Below are 17,177 nucleotides of genomic sequence, written 5' to 3'. Positions count from 1 at the left end.
TTCGGAAATTTCGGAAATTGAAAAATTCGGAAATTCGGAATTAATTAATTTGTCTAAATTCGTTAAAAAACAAATTTAGAACTAAACGAATTGCACATGTCTACAGTGAGTGCCAGCAATTTAAAATGTAAAACCAGTGCTTCACCACCATAAGCACTCTCCACCTGCTTACCGGAGATATTGACCCCAGATTCCAGAGATCACTAGTGCTTCAAAACAGGACATAGCCTGTCAACTGCCAAATAGCTTCCAAATGGAGGCCGTCAGATCCCCTGCTCATCACCTTCCAGCTCTATAGCAGTAGATCCAAATGCTACATGCAGGGCCGTCTTTAAGGCAGGGAAAAAGGGGCAGCTGCCCTGGGCCCTGTCATTGTTTTGGGGCCCAAAGCAGCTGCCTCATACTTGCCAACTATGCCGGTTTAAATTCCCTTGACCTTTGGAGTTTTAGTCCTGTGCTGTGTCCTGATATCTCAGTGTGAAGTGCTGCTACTAATGCTGCCCAGCTCTGCCTTATTGTTGTGTACAGATGGCTTACCTGCAGACCCTGTGTTTACATGTAAATAACCGGCATTCATAAGTAAATAGCTGTGGCTGGCGGTATTGATATGTAAATAAAGGCGGCATTCATATGTAGATCATGCCCCCCTGCAGTGAGCACATGATGTGCTGTAACCTCGAGCAACCAATCAGTGAGCAGTAATACTGTACAGTAATCTCTAGCAACCAATTAACAACCAGAAATAATTTGCTGTAACCTCTAGCAACTAATCAGTGAACCGTAATGTGTGCTGTAACCTCTAGCAACCAGTCAGTAAGTAGTAATGATATACTGTAACCTCTGGCAACCAATCGCAATTGCTGCCTGATCTGATACAGTAAACTGATTTTAAGTCTAGCTGCTATTTATTGTATGTCTCAGAGGAGGTGGAGAGTGAAATTGCATGGGGGGAGGGGGGCCCAAGAATTTTTTTTCCCAGGGTCCAATCAATATTAAAGACAGCCCTGGTTACATGGCCCAAGATTACATCCAGCCCTCATCAGTAATGGCTCCAGTCAAGGTACCGACTCCCATAAGAAGAACAAAAGGACTCAGAAATAGTACATTACAGCTTAAAATCTATATTTTATTAGATAAAGTCATACTCATTGTCACGTACCTGGTGGGTAGAGCCTGGTTATGCAGAGGAAGGCCTCTCTTGCACCTCTGACTAGGGGCCCCTGGTAGTGTATACAGGTATCGCAGGAGTGCAGAGTCGCACGTGTGTCGGTTAAAAGTGCTTGCTGTTGGGCTGCTGATCCAGTACTTTTCTAGATGGCAGCGGGTCGTTGTGGGCAGGACAGGCTGGTACTTAGCTGAAGAGCAGGTCCCAAAGGTAGCTGGACAGGTGATACCAACTTGGTAGCTCTGGAGGGGCTGGAACTTAAGCAAAGTCAGACAATCAGGGTCATACACAAAATGAACATATCAAGTACAGATATGGAGGCAGGAGAATGATCAAAGGACAAGCCGGGGTCATTGCAGGTGGAAAACAGGAATGGTCAGAAACAAGCCGGGTCAATACTTCAAGAGCAGATACAGGCAACAGGAAACAAAATACTCGGAGAACGCTGTAGACGAGACAGTACTGAGTGCTGATCCAGCTTAAGTAGCCCATTTGCCGCCCTTATCTGTCACAGTGCGTATGTACGCATCTCTGCGCATGCGCATATGCGTTTGCGCATTAGCACGTGCTAACGCTTCTTTTCTTCCAGGCATTCGGGGGAACAGGGATTCTTCTGCAGCTATTATTTTGTCTTCTGACAGAGCTTCCTGACACTCATAAGAGATATCGATATATAGCTTATATTAAAAAGCCCCCCACTCGATCAAGCGTGCCTGCACGATGACCTCAGCACCCAAAGGCTCACCCCATACGCGTTTCGTAGAAATCCTCGGAAAATCAGGATTCAATCGCTATTCCCCGAGGACGTCTACGTTAATAAAACTCACCTCATTTTTGTATTTATATTTATTTGTGTATCTAGACACTTTTTAGTGTGCATCATCTCTGAGTATCGATAAATAATTATTGTAATTAGGATTATATTGTTTCATATTGGTTATATTATTTATTCTTCATTATACAGTATATATACGACTGATCCAGTTCAGCATAACACAAATACCATATGATGTAGACATCCGTTCATAAACATGGAGTCACCCTATAATGGGCACACCACCTCCTGATTGTTTTGTTCATTTAAATTTTTCCCCCTACAGATCATAATAGAGGAGCTGGAGAATGAAAAGAAAATGATTACTGTGAACATTACAGAACGACTAAAGGATTATCATGACCTCATGCAAGTAAAGACCGGACTCAGCCTTGAAGTGGCAGCATACAGGTATTGTACCGTGGAAAATATTTTTAAAAATTGCTATCAAGCTGCCTTGATTTTGAACCCATCTCTCAAATGCCCTTTTAATTTTTTTTTATTTTTTATTATATAATAGGGATATACATAGGGAGTATTTATAGTAATGATATATAAAAAAAAAGCAGAGCTATTTGTCCTGCTAAATTACATGGGAATTTTGGCAAAATCCAATGTTATTAGGATATTTTTTCTCCAGTTCGGATGTTCTTAATTCATAAAAATAATGTAAAATTAGGAAAAGACCACATTATGGCCACTAGGTGGAGCTGATGATCACATGCAACAAATAATTAGGAATCAGCAGCAGGGGTGGCTAGATCTGCGTAGCTACAGTTAGAAAACAGAGACCAGACTATATATGATTTAAGAAAAATGTAAACAGTGAAAAAAAACACATTCAAACACCAGCAAACAGGATACACAGCAAACCTGAAGATACAAGTGAACCATATAACCAAATGACAAAACTTCTAACCAACAACCTAACTAAGTAACAAAAAGCCTAACTAGCAAACTATCTATATACAATATATACAAAATTAGGTACACTGATCAACTGGAGGTGTAAGGAACAGGAAGGGAGAACAAAGAATGGGATCAGGAACAAGGAGAGCAGGTACAAGACAACAGGGTACATGGTATAGGTACAAGCCAAGAGCATGCTCAGGCAGGAATCATGCTCAGGATTAATGACAAGCAATATCTGGCTAGCAGAGCAAAATACTAAAGCACAAGGGAATAGTAGAGGAGGGACTAAATACCCTCCCAGCAGCCAGCATCAGATGGAGACTGATTACAGGGATTTGCTGGCTTCTAGGAGACACCTGCTGGTGGACACCGGAACTACAACCTTCCACTCTGGGAACCACAATGCCACCAGAAGATTATCCAAGTCCTGTCAACTTTTTTTGTATTATCGTCTGCTCCATCTAATGGCCATAATGCGGCATTTTCCCCTGATTCATGCTATTCTTGTAAATGTAGAACATCCAACCTAGAGAGAAAATAGCCTAGTAACATTTGATTTTTCTGAAAGAATAACTCTGGGAGTTTGCTATAAATACTCCCCATAGAGTTACAGCCAAGACCGGCCAGGTAAAGAGCATATACGAAGAAAATTTCAGAGTGATCAACATGTATGCTTTTTTTCACAAATGTATAACATTAATTTTTTATACTAAAAAAATACATTGTGAATAGTTTTTTAGTCTGCATAGCCAAACATAGGCTGTGCCTTAGGGCAGCAGGGCTGCTGTGACAGGTAAATGGCCTTACTCAAGATGGCCACAGATAGAAATGCTGGGGAGGTGTTTTCAATGTGATTTCTTAACAAAATAAAGCATGTAGACATAGATGGATGGGAGGGGTTTGCTTTGAATATTAAAAATGAATAAACCCCTTTCAGCCCACGCTATAGCCGAAAGATTGCTCCAGTTCTGCTCTCCAGTTCTAGGAGGACATCTATGGCGCCTTCCCACATACACGCCCCCTGGGGCGCGGTCTGTGAATGATGTGTCCTTTGGACACAGCTGAACGCAGATCACAGTAAAGAACCAATCACATCGGCCATTTATCATGTAATCAGCTGTGTACAGTCACAGCTGGTCACATGTAGACAGAATTTCCCATTATTGGCATGCTTTTCCACACATGCTGTCTATATGTGAAGAAAGAAGAGCCAATAACTGGCACAAGTCTGACGGGGTACACTGAAAATATTGTTTACACTGATAATCAGGGCAGCCGCATCAGTGTCAATGCAGGTTATCAGTGCCCATCAGTGCAGCTTTATCCGTGTCCATCAGTGCCGCCTCATCATTGCCACTTATCAGTGCCCATCAGTGCAGCTTATCAGTGTTCATCATTGCTGCCTCATCAGTGCCTATCAGTGCAGCCTCATCACTGCTGCCTCATCAGTGCCCATTAGTGCTACCTCATCAGTGCCCATCAGTACAGCCTCATCGGTGTAAATCAGTACAGCCTCAGCAGTGCCCATCAGTTCTGCCTCATCAGTGCGGATCAGTGTAGCCTCATTGGTGCCCATCAGGGCAGCCTCATCAGTGTAATTCAGTACAGCCTCAGCAGTGCCCATCAGTGCTGCCTCATCTGTGCCCATCAGTGTAGCCTCATTGGTGGCCATCAATGCAGCCTCATCTGTGCCCATTAGTGTAGCCTCATTAGTGCCCATTAGTGTTGCCTCATCAGTGCCAATCAGTTCTGCCTCATCTGTGCCCATTAGTGCCCATCAGTGCTGGCTCATCAGTACCAATCAGTGCTGTCTCATCAGTGCCCATTAGTGCCCATCAGTGCTGGCTCATCAGTGCCAATCAGTGCTGCCTCATCCGTGCCCATCAGTGCTGCCTCATCAGTGCCCATCAGTGCAGCCTCATCAGTGCCCATCAGTGCTGCCTCATCAGTGCCTATCAGTGCTGTCTCATCACTGCCCATCAGTGCTGTCTCATCACTGCCCATCAGTGCTGCCTCATCAGTGCCCATCAGTGCAGCCTCATCAGTGCCCACCAGTGCAGCCTCATCAGCACTCATATGTGAAGAAGTAAAATTACTTATTTACTAAACAGAAAAGAAAAAACTTTTTTCACAATTTTTGGTCCTTTTTTTTGTTTGTTTAGCAAAAAACCCAGTGGTGATTAAATGCCACCAAAAGTAAGCTCTATCTAAAAAAATATACAGATTTCATTTGGATACAGTACTGCATGACCACGCATTGCAAAGTGCGACAGCACTGAAAGCTGAAAATTGGCCTGGGCAGGAAGGGGGTGAAAATTCCCAGTATTGAAGTGGTTAAGCTGGCTTTTTCAATACACAAGGCAAAAACTCCTATTACGTCAATTTCCTGAGGCCTCCTGAGCACCGATCATCATGACTCCCAACTGTCCCTGATTTGGAGGGAGTGTCCCTGATTTAGAGCAATGTCCTTCTGTCCCTCTTTCCTCCTCATCTGTCCCTCATTTTGGTCTGATCTATATAGATGTATATAAAATGCAGTGGCGGCTGGTGAAGTTTTTGGATGGGGGGGCGCCAGAGTCCGCCCATCATTTTTGGGCCCTCCCACTTCTCATAAAACACGCCCCTTATATAATCCACCTAATCCGTCCCCTGTATTCCACTTCCTTCCACTCATAGTGTCAGGAGACGGCGCAGTACTCACGTATGCGTTCGCTTCTGCACGCGAGCTCGTCTGGACTGGGTGCTTTAAAAAAAAAAAAAATTCTTATTTATTATATTTATTTTTTCTGAGTTTTTAAAAAAAATAAATGGTGTCACTTTTATTCCTATTACAAGGAATGTAAACATCCCTTGTAATAGAAAAAAGCATGACAGGTCCTCTTAAATATGAGATGTGGGGCCAAAAAGTCCTCAGATCTCATATTTACACTAAAATGCAAAAAAGGTTTGTAAAAATGTCTTTGCCAGCAAATTACTGTGAGTAACAAGCAGCAGAGCAGACCATTTACTTTTGTTTGCACTTTGCTGAATAAGAACACTGCATGGCATGTACATTATCTCCTCCTGCAACTGCAAGCATTATGTTATTTTTCTTCTCAATTTTATATTCTTTTAAAAATGGCTCACATTCCTGCACAGTGTGACTAGTACTACTACAGACTCTTTTTTTGTAAAGGCCGGGGTGCATTTAAATAGATTTGGCATAAAAATCTTTTTTTCCTTGCAGAGAGAGAACATTCAGGACCACCTCACCTCACTGCAGCTCCGCTCGGGCTGAGGAACGGAGCTGCTGATGTCACTTCCGGCTTTCGGCTGCTTCACGAAACCCGGAAGTGACCTGCCTGTGTTTGAACGACAATGCTCCCGCCTGTAGAAGCACAGTGATTTTATGGGCGGAAGCCAGTCGGCGTTCTGCATTGCGCCGCAAGGCGGGTTAAATACCCGCAAATGAAATGAAGCGCCATGGATGCAATCTTGTGATTGCATTGATGTGGCGCTTCCCATAATGCACTGTGACCGGTGCCCCAGTGCACTATTTTAAATTACTTTTTTTTTTTATGTCTTAAAGGGCCCTTTTTTTTTTTAGGTGTTTGAACGACAATGCTCCCGCCTGTAGAAGCACAGTGATTTTATGGGCGGAAGCCAGTCGGCCTTCTGCATTGCACCACAAGGCGGGTTAAATACCCGCAAACAAAATGAAGCGCCATGGATGTAATCTTGTGATTGCATCGATGTGGCGCTTCCCATAGTGCAGTGACCGGCGCCCCAGTGCACTATTTTAAATTACTTTTTTTTAATGTCTTAAAGGGTCCGTTTTTTTTTTCTGAGACTATAGGAGGGGGGGCGGCGCCCAGGCACCCCCTATGGACGGGCCGCCACTGATAAAATGTACGGTTTGTCTTTCAAAACGTGTTTCCCAGTGCTAAACCTTTCATCCAAATTCTAAATCGCTGCATTTATTAATTTTAAAAGCCAATATAAAGGAATATTAGTGGTAAAAAAAAAAAAAAGCCCTTGTGTATTTAATTAAGCTTTTTTTTAGTTAAGTCTCCTTTAAGGGGGTGTGGCAGGGGGTGTGTCCTATGTCTACATACGTTTGCTAGTAGGTGTCCCTCATTCCCATCTCAAAATGTTGGGAGGTGTGCGGGAGCTGTTCTGCTATGATGATGGAGAACATGACTATAAGGAAAGGAAACTATGCGGAGGAGTTAATTGAAACACAAAGAACATTGTCCCACGTGTCTTCACCCACTACAACCTTTTCATGTGAGGGGATGTTTGTGTTATACATTGTGTAGAATGTAGGTCTTCCATGTCAGTGTCTTTATATGGTCACAGAACTGTGATGAATTATGATATCCTGTAAAGTATGGCGGAGGGCACTCTACACTATTTACAATACGTAGCGTGCGAGCGTCGTTGGCAGTCAGCTACCGCCAAGCCAGGACAGAACAGATGGAGGAGTTTTTTTTTTTCTCAGTAACTGAATATCAGACCTAAAATAAATCCAGCTTATAATAGAGGTAAGAGTGAATTCATTAAATTTGAATTCATGATGCAGGCAAAGTAAGCATAATTTTTTTTTGGAAATGATAAACATGGTATGCTTAATAAAGGAGGCCAGTGATCACATCCTCCATAGTTCTCTCAGTACCTACCAGCAGTGGCGTCGCTAGGGGGTGGCTTTTGGGGCTATAGCCCCAAATCTGGGGCTCATAGCCCTGAATCTCTGCAGGGGTCCCCAAGGGGAGGGGAGGCTCTCTGAGGACCCTGATGTAATTGGGGTGCTCTCTAGGGACCCTGATTTTAAGGGGAAGGCTCTCTAGGGACCCAGATTTAAGGGGGCTTTCTGCGAACCCTGATGTAAGTGAGAGGCTCTCTGGGGACCCTGATGCAAGGGGAGGCTCTCTGGGGACCCTGATGTAAGGGGGGCTCTCTGGGGACCCTGATGTAAGGGGGGTCTCTCTGGGGACCCTGATGTAAGTGGGGGGCTCTCTGGGGATATATGTACACACACACGTATATTACTGTATATACATGTGTATGCCCGCCCAAGCGTATGACTTTCTTTACTACGCTGCTATGGGCTCTAGCCCCAGATCTTATGTAGACCTAGCAACGCCCCTGCCTACCAGTCCTTTTTTTTTTTTTTTTTTTACTTGACCTAAATATTCATGGGGCTTATTAACCACTTCAGCCCCGGACCATTTTGCTGGCCAAAGACCAGACCACTTTTTGTGACTCGGCACTGCGTCGCTTTAACTGACAATTGTGCGGTCGTGCGACGTGGCTCCCAAACAAAATTGACGTCCTTTTTTTCCTACAAATAGAGCTTTCTTTTGGTGGTATTTGATCACCTCTGCGGTTTTTATTTTTTGCACTATAAACAAAAATAGAGCGACAATTTTGAAAAAAACGCATTATTTTTTACTTTTTTTTATAATAAAGATCCCCCAAAAATATATAAAAAAACGATTTTTCACTCAGTTTAGGCCGATACGTATTCTTCTACATATTTTTGGTAAAAAAAAATCGCAATAAGCGATTATTAATTGGTTTGCGCAAAAGTTATAGCGTTTACAAAATAGGGGATCGTTTTATGGCATTTTTAGTAATATTTTTTTTTTACTAGTAATAGCGGCGATCAGCAATTTTTATTGTGACTGCGACATTATGGCAGACACATCGGACATTTTTGACACATTTTTGGGACCATTGTCATTTATACAGCAATCACTGCTATACAAATGCAGTGATTCCTGTGTAAATGACACTGGCAGTGAAGGGGTTAACCAGTGGGTGGCAGTGTAGGGGTTAAGTGTTCCTAGGGGTGTGTTACTAACTGTGGGGGGCTGGGCTTTCTTTTAGTGAACACTGATCTCTGCTCCAATCACATGGAGCAGAGATCAGTATCACTTGTTGCTAGGCAGAATGGGGAGATGCTGTTTACAACGGCATTTCTCCGTTCAGCCGCCCCGCGGAAATCGAGTCCGCGGGACCCGCGACCGGACTCACGGGGGTCCCGACCAGCATGGCAGGGCGGCATTAAAGATTGGACGTACCTGTACGCCAATATGCCTGCCCGTGCCATTCTGCCGTCGTACATCAGTGTGCGCTGGTCGGGAACTGGTTAAGGTAAAATTTCTAAGATAAATGGTGATGTGCTGCCCAATGGACAGGTTCTATATAATATACGCTAACCGGCCACTTTTTTAGGTACACCTGTTCCCAGGGCTTTTTTTCTCAAACAATATGTGCTGCAACTTAACCACGTCCCCACAAAACCCCTCCCCTTACACACACCCTCCAAATCACATAAAATAGTGGGTGTGTTCAGTCAAATTTCCCCCGAAAACATTAGGAGGGTCTTAAAGTGGTATTAAATACCAGTATTGCATTACATACAGAGTGCAGAGCTGTCTCTTGTAAACACAGAAACCAGACTTCTGTGTTTACAAGTGACTGTGGTGAGCAGGCACCAAAGGGTCTGAGCCAGAGGTGGTGGAACTGAGTTCCACCAAGTTCCCCCTGAAAAAAAAAAACCCTGCCTGTTCCATTGCTTGGTAACACAAATTGCTAATCAGCCAATCACATGGCAGCAACTCAATGCATTTAGGCATCTAGATGTGGTGAAGGTGTCACTTGCTAAAGTTCAAACCGAGCATCAGAATGGGAAAGAAAGGGGATTTAAGTGACTTTGAACGTGTCATGGTCGTTGGTTCCAGACGGGCTGGTCTGAGTATTTCAAAGACTGCTGGTCTACTGGGATTTTCACACACAACCATCCATTAGGAGCACACGGGCGCCCCCCCCCCCCCCCATCAATGTGTCCAGACCCCTAATCTACATACCAGATGCCGAATGCATGGGTTTCAATGGAGGGGGTGTGTTTTTTTGAAGCATGTGATTAGAGCCAGAGGCTCTACCAGGCTTCAAAAAAGGGTGGGCTTGGGGCATAGAGCACTGCACCCCGATCCCTCCCAGGTGTGTGACAAAAGCGAATGAATATTCACTGTCGACACACTGATCCTCCTCCGGGCCAATCAAGATGTGGGTCTTGAGACCTGTCACCCCGATTGGCTGAAAGGAAAGGCAATCCTATTGGATGCCTAGGAGGAAGAGGGAGGAGCCGCACAGTGGAAGACGCCGTGAGAGAGGGGGTGGGGCCAAGCCACAGCTCTGTGTATGAATGGACATGCAAAGCAGCAGCTGAGGAGGAGCCTTCTCGGGTGCCCCCATAGCAATCTGTTTGTTCTGGGGGCAGTTGGCAGGAGGGAGGGGCAAGGAGCGCCGACGAGGGACCCAAGTAGAGGAGGATCGGGGATGCTCTGTGCAAAACCACTGCACAGAGCAGGTAAGTATTTAAGAAAAAAAAAACTTGCCTTTAATATCACTTTAAAGTGAACCTATGATTTGTCTATGTAGGATAAAGCAACAGGTTAACTTTAATGGTGTCCAAGCAACGGCAATTTTTTTTTACACTTTTCTATTCTTCATGGTGCACTGTACTTGATGAGAGGATAGATAAACCCAATGATAATTTCCATTTCTCACATTGTTATTAATACTTGTCTCTGTTTTAATAATGACTTATTTTTGGTCCATTGAAGAACAATAGCACTTGGCAGTGGTTAGGGGGTTTGGAGGAAATCGTTGGGCAGGCTCCACAACTGACCTATTAATATAATGAAGCCACAACAATTCAATAATATCACCAGAGCTGACATACTACAGATACAGCAGCTATATATGTGTATGTGCATTGTCTACTATACAGCCCTAATCTGTTCATTTTAAAGTGAGTAAAGATAAATTTAATAAACATTCCACAAGATTGTGCATATACAGTGGGTAAAATAGGTATTGAACACATCATCATTTTTCTAGGTAAATATATTCCTAAAGGTGTTATTGACATGAAATCGTTACCACATTTCGATATCAACCCATGCATTCCATACATACAAAGACACCACAACAAATTTGTTCAGAAATTAAGTTATGTGTAATAAAATGGAATGAGACAGGGAAAAAGCCACCAACTGAAATCTATCAGTAATTAAAAAGCAATTCTGCCCCTTGTCAGTGCAAATTAATATCAGCTGGTTCAGTCTCAACTGATGGCCTATAAAAAGGTGTCTCATTACCGAGGCGTCACACAGGAAACATCTCATGATGAGTAAAAGCAAAGAGCTCTCTCAAGACCTTCACAAACATTGGGGCTGACAGCGTGAAAAGAATTATCAGAAGAGTTGTCTCAAGAGCCAAGGACCACTTGTGAAGAGCTTCAGAAAGACCTGGAATTACCAGGTACAAAAAATAATGCACTCAACCGCCATGGCCTGTATACACACTAACCATGCAAGACTCCATTGCTGAAGAAAAAGCAAGTTGAAGCTTGTTTAAAGTTTGTTGCAAAACATTAAGACACGCCTGTGAAATACTGAGAGAATATAGTCTGGTTAGACGAGACCAAACGTGAAACCCTTTGGATGTCATAATACACACCATGTTCGGAGGTCACATGGCACATCCCCCCAAAAACACCCCCCATAGCAACAGTGAAGTTTGGAGGTGGGAACATCATGGTGTGGGGCTGTTTTTCAACATACGGTACTCACAAACTTCATATTGAAGGAAGGATGAATGGAAAAATGTACCAAGATGTTCTTGATAACAACCTACTGAAATCTACCAGGATGATGAAGATGAAAACGAGGGCGGACATTTCAGCAAGACGATGATCCCAAACACAAAGCCAAGGAAACTCTCAATTGGTTTCAAAGAAAGAAAATAAAGCTCCTCGAATAGCTCAGCCAATCACCTGTCTTGAATCCAATAGAAAATTTATGGAAAGAACTAAAGATCAGAGTTCATAGAAGAGACCCACAGAACCTTCAAGATGTGAAGACGGGTTGTGTGGAAGAATGGGCCAAAATCACACCTAACCAATGCATGCAACTAGTGTCTCCATACAGGAGGTGTCTTGAAGCTGTCATTACCAACAAAGGATTTTGTACCGAGTATTTAAATAGATTTCAATTAGCATGTTCAATACTTTTTCCCTGTGTCATTCCATTTTAATACACAGAACTTAATTTCTGAACTTATTTGTTTTGGTGTCTTTGTATGTATGGATTTTATGGGTTGTTATGGGCATGTGTCACGTACCTAGTAGGCGAGCCCGGAATGCAGGAAGCGGCCCCTCGTAGCCCCTGGCTAAAGAACCCCTGGAGATGGTAACAGAAGCTCAAAAGTTCAGGGGGCACAAGTGCCTGGCAGGTAGATGCTGGTCCGGATGGGCAGCAGGAAGCCAACAGCGAGCAGATGAAGCTGAAGACAAGAGACTGGTGTAGGCAGGCACAAGTGGTAGACTGGCTGGCAGACGGACGTCAGCGGGTACAGCAGTCACAGGATATCCAACAGGTAGGTAGAAACAGCAGAGTCGGGTACAGGCCGGGTCAGCAGGTAGCGGTCAACGTGGTACAAGAGGGATGAGGCAGAGGCGTAGTCAGACAAGCAGGAGGTCGTAGGCAGGCAGCAACGGATCAGGGTCAAGGTCAAGCCGGGTAACAGGAACCAAGGTAACAGATACAGGTATAGGATAGCAGGATCTCCAAACGCGCTGTAGACTGGTCAGCACGAGTGGAAGGGAGCAAGTGCCTTAAGAAGACTGTAGGGCGCCAAACGGTCGCACGACGAGTCAGCGTGCGCGAGTGGACGTGCGCCCGTTCGTGCCCCCACGTGCACGCGTGCGTTCGTTCAAGCCGACGCGAGTGCGTCCGATCGCTCTAGCGCGCGTTAACGGAGCACGACGGGTCCTTGACAACAAGCTTCTGTGGGTAAGTCTCTCGTGCGCAAACGAGACGCCAGGATGATCGTGACAACATGTGGTAAAAATGTCATGTCAATAGCACCTTTAGAAATATATTTACCTAGAAAATTAGTGACATGTTTAATACTTATTTTACCTGCTAAATATCTGTAAGCACCAACAAAGTGTCTATGTGCCAATAAAAAGTTTTTTTTTTAGCTGACTCACAATGTTATTCACTGCGCCAAAGAGGTGCTGATTAAACTGTGATGTTGTGATCCACCACCGCCTCTTGATGATGTCAGAGTGACGAAATGCGTTGGTGTTTAAGCAGAATTGACATCATTGCGTAGAGTACACCCGGAAACAAAGACGCTGTACACCCAGGGACGATCAACAGTGGTAACTTGCTATGCCTGTGTGAAGGAGGAGATGGGATAGCAATGATGGACCACTAAGGTTTTATGATTTGTGATATGACCTTGGTGCAAGGAATATCACTGTTAAATGTGAGTAAATATATTGCATTTTTTTGGGTTTTTAATCAAGTGAAATGGTTTTACACTATGGCAAAATTTCCTGTGTCGTCCATATACCTTACCTGTGACTGCACTCCAACATTGATGAGATAAAAGGTGGATGCCCCAGGCTGACTGTAGATGGTGAATCCTCTGGTTTAACCAGTTCCGGACCAGCCACCGCAGTTTTACTGTGGCAGGTTGGCTCGGCTGGGTGAAGCGACGGTACCTTTCGGCAGCCGCCACGATCAGATTCGCTTCAGAACCGATCAGTCCCCAGGCCAGTGATTTTTGGCCTGGACCTGGTTATAGGTTCTGGCGAATATAATCCTTCCCCTGCCTGTGTAAGTGTAAACACAGGCAGGGGAAGTGATGCCATCTCCCCTCGTTCCAGAGAGAGGAGAGAAGACATCTCAGAGTAAGTTGTACCAACACTACACTGACACAGTACACATAGGCATACATTTCACCCCCCCATCACCCCCCCGATTGCCCCCCAGTTCACCCATTCACTCCCTGTCACTGTGTCACCCAGTGCAGTGTTCGTATTTTTCTTTGATCACTGTACTGGTGTCATCTGTGACACTAATCAGCTTTAGGTTATTTAGTAGTAGCCCCAGATAGGTCTAGGGACCCACCTAATAAAGGTTTAACCCCTTGATCACCCCGCCACCAGTGATCACAATATTAGTGTCACGGGTGATGCTGGATAGTTATTTTTTATAGCGTCAGGGCACCCGCCGATTATTACCTAATAAAAGGTTTAACCCCCTGATCACCCGGCGGGTGACATCAGTCAGGTTTTAGCGTCAGTTAGGGTCTGCGTCTCCCCAGGCAGTGTCAGATTAGTGCCAGTAGTGTTAACACCCACACACGCACCATACACCTCCCTTAGTAGTATAGTGTCTAAACGGATCGATATCTTTGATCTGATCAGAACTATATTAGCGTCCTCGATCGTTTGGGGTTCCCAAAAATGCAGCATTAGCGAGATCAGCCCAGATACCTGCTAGCACCTTTGTTTAGCCCCTCCGCCCAGCCCTGCCCAGCCCACCCAAGTACAGTATCAATCGATCACTGTCACTTACAAAACACATAACTGCAGCATTCGCAGAGTCAGGCCTGATCCCTGCGAACGCTAACAGTTTTTTTGGTAGCGTTTGAATCAGTAGCTGACAGTCAGGTGCTCTTTTCTCCTGTGAGTCTCACTAGAGTACCAGTAAATTTAGAGGCCAAAATGTCCAATCGAAGGTACACTAGTGAAGAGGCCTACGCATTTCTGAGCCTGACAGATGAGAATGAAGAGGAAGTCACCCATCTGTCCGATTCTGGCTCAGAATATGAACCAGTAGACAGCAGCAGCACCATGACAGATAGCTCTGACGACGGAGTAGTGGTCCCTGCCAAGGTCAGGCGTATCGACCCTGTTCTTTTGATGTTGTTGAGGTGCAGGAACCGCAGGGCTCTCGTATGGAGCAGAGAACCAGTACTAGTGCCGCTCATCCTCCTGGTGAACTGGCAAGCACCAGCAGCCTAGTACACCTTGATCGTACATCCAGCACTGCAGTAACACTTGGTGACGTTGCGAGTCCCATAACTGCAGTTTAAGCTGGTGAGGTGGTTAGCACAAGTAGAGTCCTGCACCCACCAAGAAGACAAAGACAGGCCCGTCGATCCCAAAGTGCCCTTCCTGCTGCATTTGCCAATCCGAATTGGGGACCCACCACTTCTGCAGCACCCGTACATCCCCCATTCACTGGCCAACCAGGAATTCAAGTAGAAACAGTTGATTTTATGTCATTTGATTTTAATTCGCTGTTTTTCATGGAAGATCTCTATAGATCTGTTGTGGACCAAAACAATTTGTATGCTGGTCAATTCATCACCTCTAATCCCCAGTTGGGCCCTTGCCAGAGATTGGATACCTATTATGGTTTCCGAATTTAAGACCTTCCGGGGCCTATCCCTACTCATGGGTATAGTTAAAAAAAGTGAGTTGCGGTCATATTGTTTCACTGACCCAATTCACCATATGCCCGTGTTCTCTGCCTCCATGACCAGGACACAATACGAGCATATCTTGTGGTTCATGCATTTCAATGATAATGAACTCTGTCGTCCTCGGGGTGACCCTGGATATGATCTGTTCCACAAAATTCAGCCCCTTCAACCAACAGTTTGCAGCCTTATTTACACCCAATCAAGTTGTCTGCGTTGATGAGTCCCTGATTAAGTTTTCTGGCCGCTTGTCTATCAAACAGTATCTTCCCAGCAAACATGCCAGATATGGGGTCAAGATGTATAAGCTCTGTGACAGGGCAACAGGCTATACATATAGTTTTAGGGTTTAAGAGGCAAGAGATAAGAGCCCGAGAACTGCCCAGACTTCATACAGTGCCTTAAAAAAAGTATTCATAACCCTAGAAATTTTCCACATTTGGTCATGTTACAAACAAAAATGTATATTTATTTTATTGTGAAGTGGAAAGAAAATGATAAATGGTTTTCAAAATGTTTTACAAATAAATATCTGAAATGTGTGGTGTGCATTTGTATTCTGCCCCCCTGAGTCAATACCTTGGATGAAGAGCTTTTGTGAACAGCAATTTTCAAGTCTTGCAACAGATTCTCAATTGGATTTAGGTCTGGACTTTGACTGGGCCATTGTAACACATGAATATGCTTTGATTTAAGCCATTCCATTGTAGCTTTTGCTGTATGTTTAGGGTCGTTGTCCTGTTGGAAGGTGAACCTCCGCCCCAGTCTCAAGTATTTTACAAATTCTAATGGCGTGTACACATGGCCAGACTTTTCGACAGCAAAGGTCAGACGGAATGAATCCGTTGGACAATTCGACCATGTGTGGACTTCAGTGGACCTTTGCTGTCGAAAAATCAGACAGACTTTAGATCTAGAACATGTTTCAAATCTTTCCGACGGACTCGAGTACAGACTCAAATCCATTCGTCTATATGCTAGTCTGACGGACGAAAACCGACGCTAGGGCAGCTATTGGTTACTGGCTATGAACTTCCTTATTCTAGTCCGGTCGTACGTCATCACGGTCAAATCCATCGGACTTTGGTGTGATTGTGTGTAGACAAGCCAGTCAAAAGTCAGTCAGAAAGTCAGACGGAATTCAGTCTGTTGAAAAGTCTGGTCATGTGTACATGGTATAACAGGTTTTCTTCTAAGGCCGCGTACACACGGGCGGACTGTATGGCCTACTTAGTCCGTCGAAACACATTTCAGCGGACAGTCCGCTCGTGTGTGGGCTTCAGCGGACTTTTTCAGCGTGCAGTCTGGCGTACTAAGTATTTCGGATTTTTCGAAATTCTGTCCGTCATACTTTGGTTTCAGCGGACAATCCGCTCGTCAGAAGGCTAGTTCGACGGACTAAGAATGGCGCATGCTCAGAAAGGATTTACACGGCGGAAGGGTGCATTGCTGTGTATTAAACTTCCTATTTCTAGTCCCGTCGTACGTGCTGTACATGTCATCGTGCAAGCTTTCGACGGACTGTTTGTGCATCCGTGTGTGGTCAAGTCTGTTCATTCGAAAGTATGACGGACTGTCCGTCGGATTGTATGACGGACTAAGTAGGCCATACAGTCCGCTCGTGTGTACGCGGCCTTAGATTGCCCTGTATTTGGCTCCATCCATCTTCCCATCAACTCTGACCAGCTTCCCTGCTGAAGAAAAGCATTTCCACAACAGGATGCTGCCGCTACCATATTTCACGATGGGGATGGTGTGTTTAAGGTGATGTGCATTTTTAGTTTTCTGCCACACATAGAGTTATGCTTTTAGGCCAAAAAGTTAAATTTTGGTCTCATCTGACCAGAGCATCTCCTTTCACATGTTTGCTGTGTCTCCTACATGGCTTCTCGCAAACTGCACATGGGACTTCATATGGCTTTATTTCAGCAATGGCTTTCTTCTTGCTACTCTTCC

General features: G+C 44.6%; 1 protein-coding gene across 1 annotated transcript in view; it reads left to right on the top strand.

Moving 5' to 3' along the window:
- Positions 1–17,177, top strand: part of LOC143960690 (synemin-like) — a 77,356-nt gene that overhangs the window by 36,902 nt on the left and 23,277 nt on the right. The window contains exon 2 of the mRNA XM_077469491.1: positions 2,266–2,390. Coding sequence (XP_077325617.1) covers positions 2,266–2,390 — 125 coding nt within the window. The remainder of the gene's footprint in view (positions 1–2,265; positions 2,391–17,177) is intronic.

Source organism: Lithobates pipiens, unplaced genomic scaffold (assembly GCF_037356315.1).
Source record: "Lithobates pipiens isolate NorthernLeopardFrog02 unplaced genomic scaffold, aLitPip1_a1.2 Scaffold_8, whole genome shotgun sequence".
Lineage (NCBI taxonomy): Eukaryota > Metazoa > Chordata > Amphibia > Anura > Ranidae > Lithobates > Lithobates pipiens.
The sequence above is the reverse complement of the archived record's forward strand: the minus strand, read 5'-3'. Positions and strand labels throughout refer to the sequence as shown.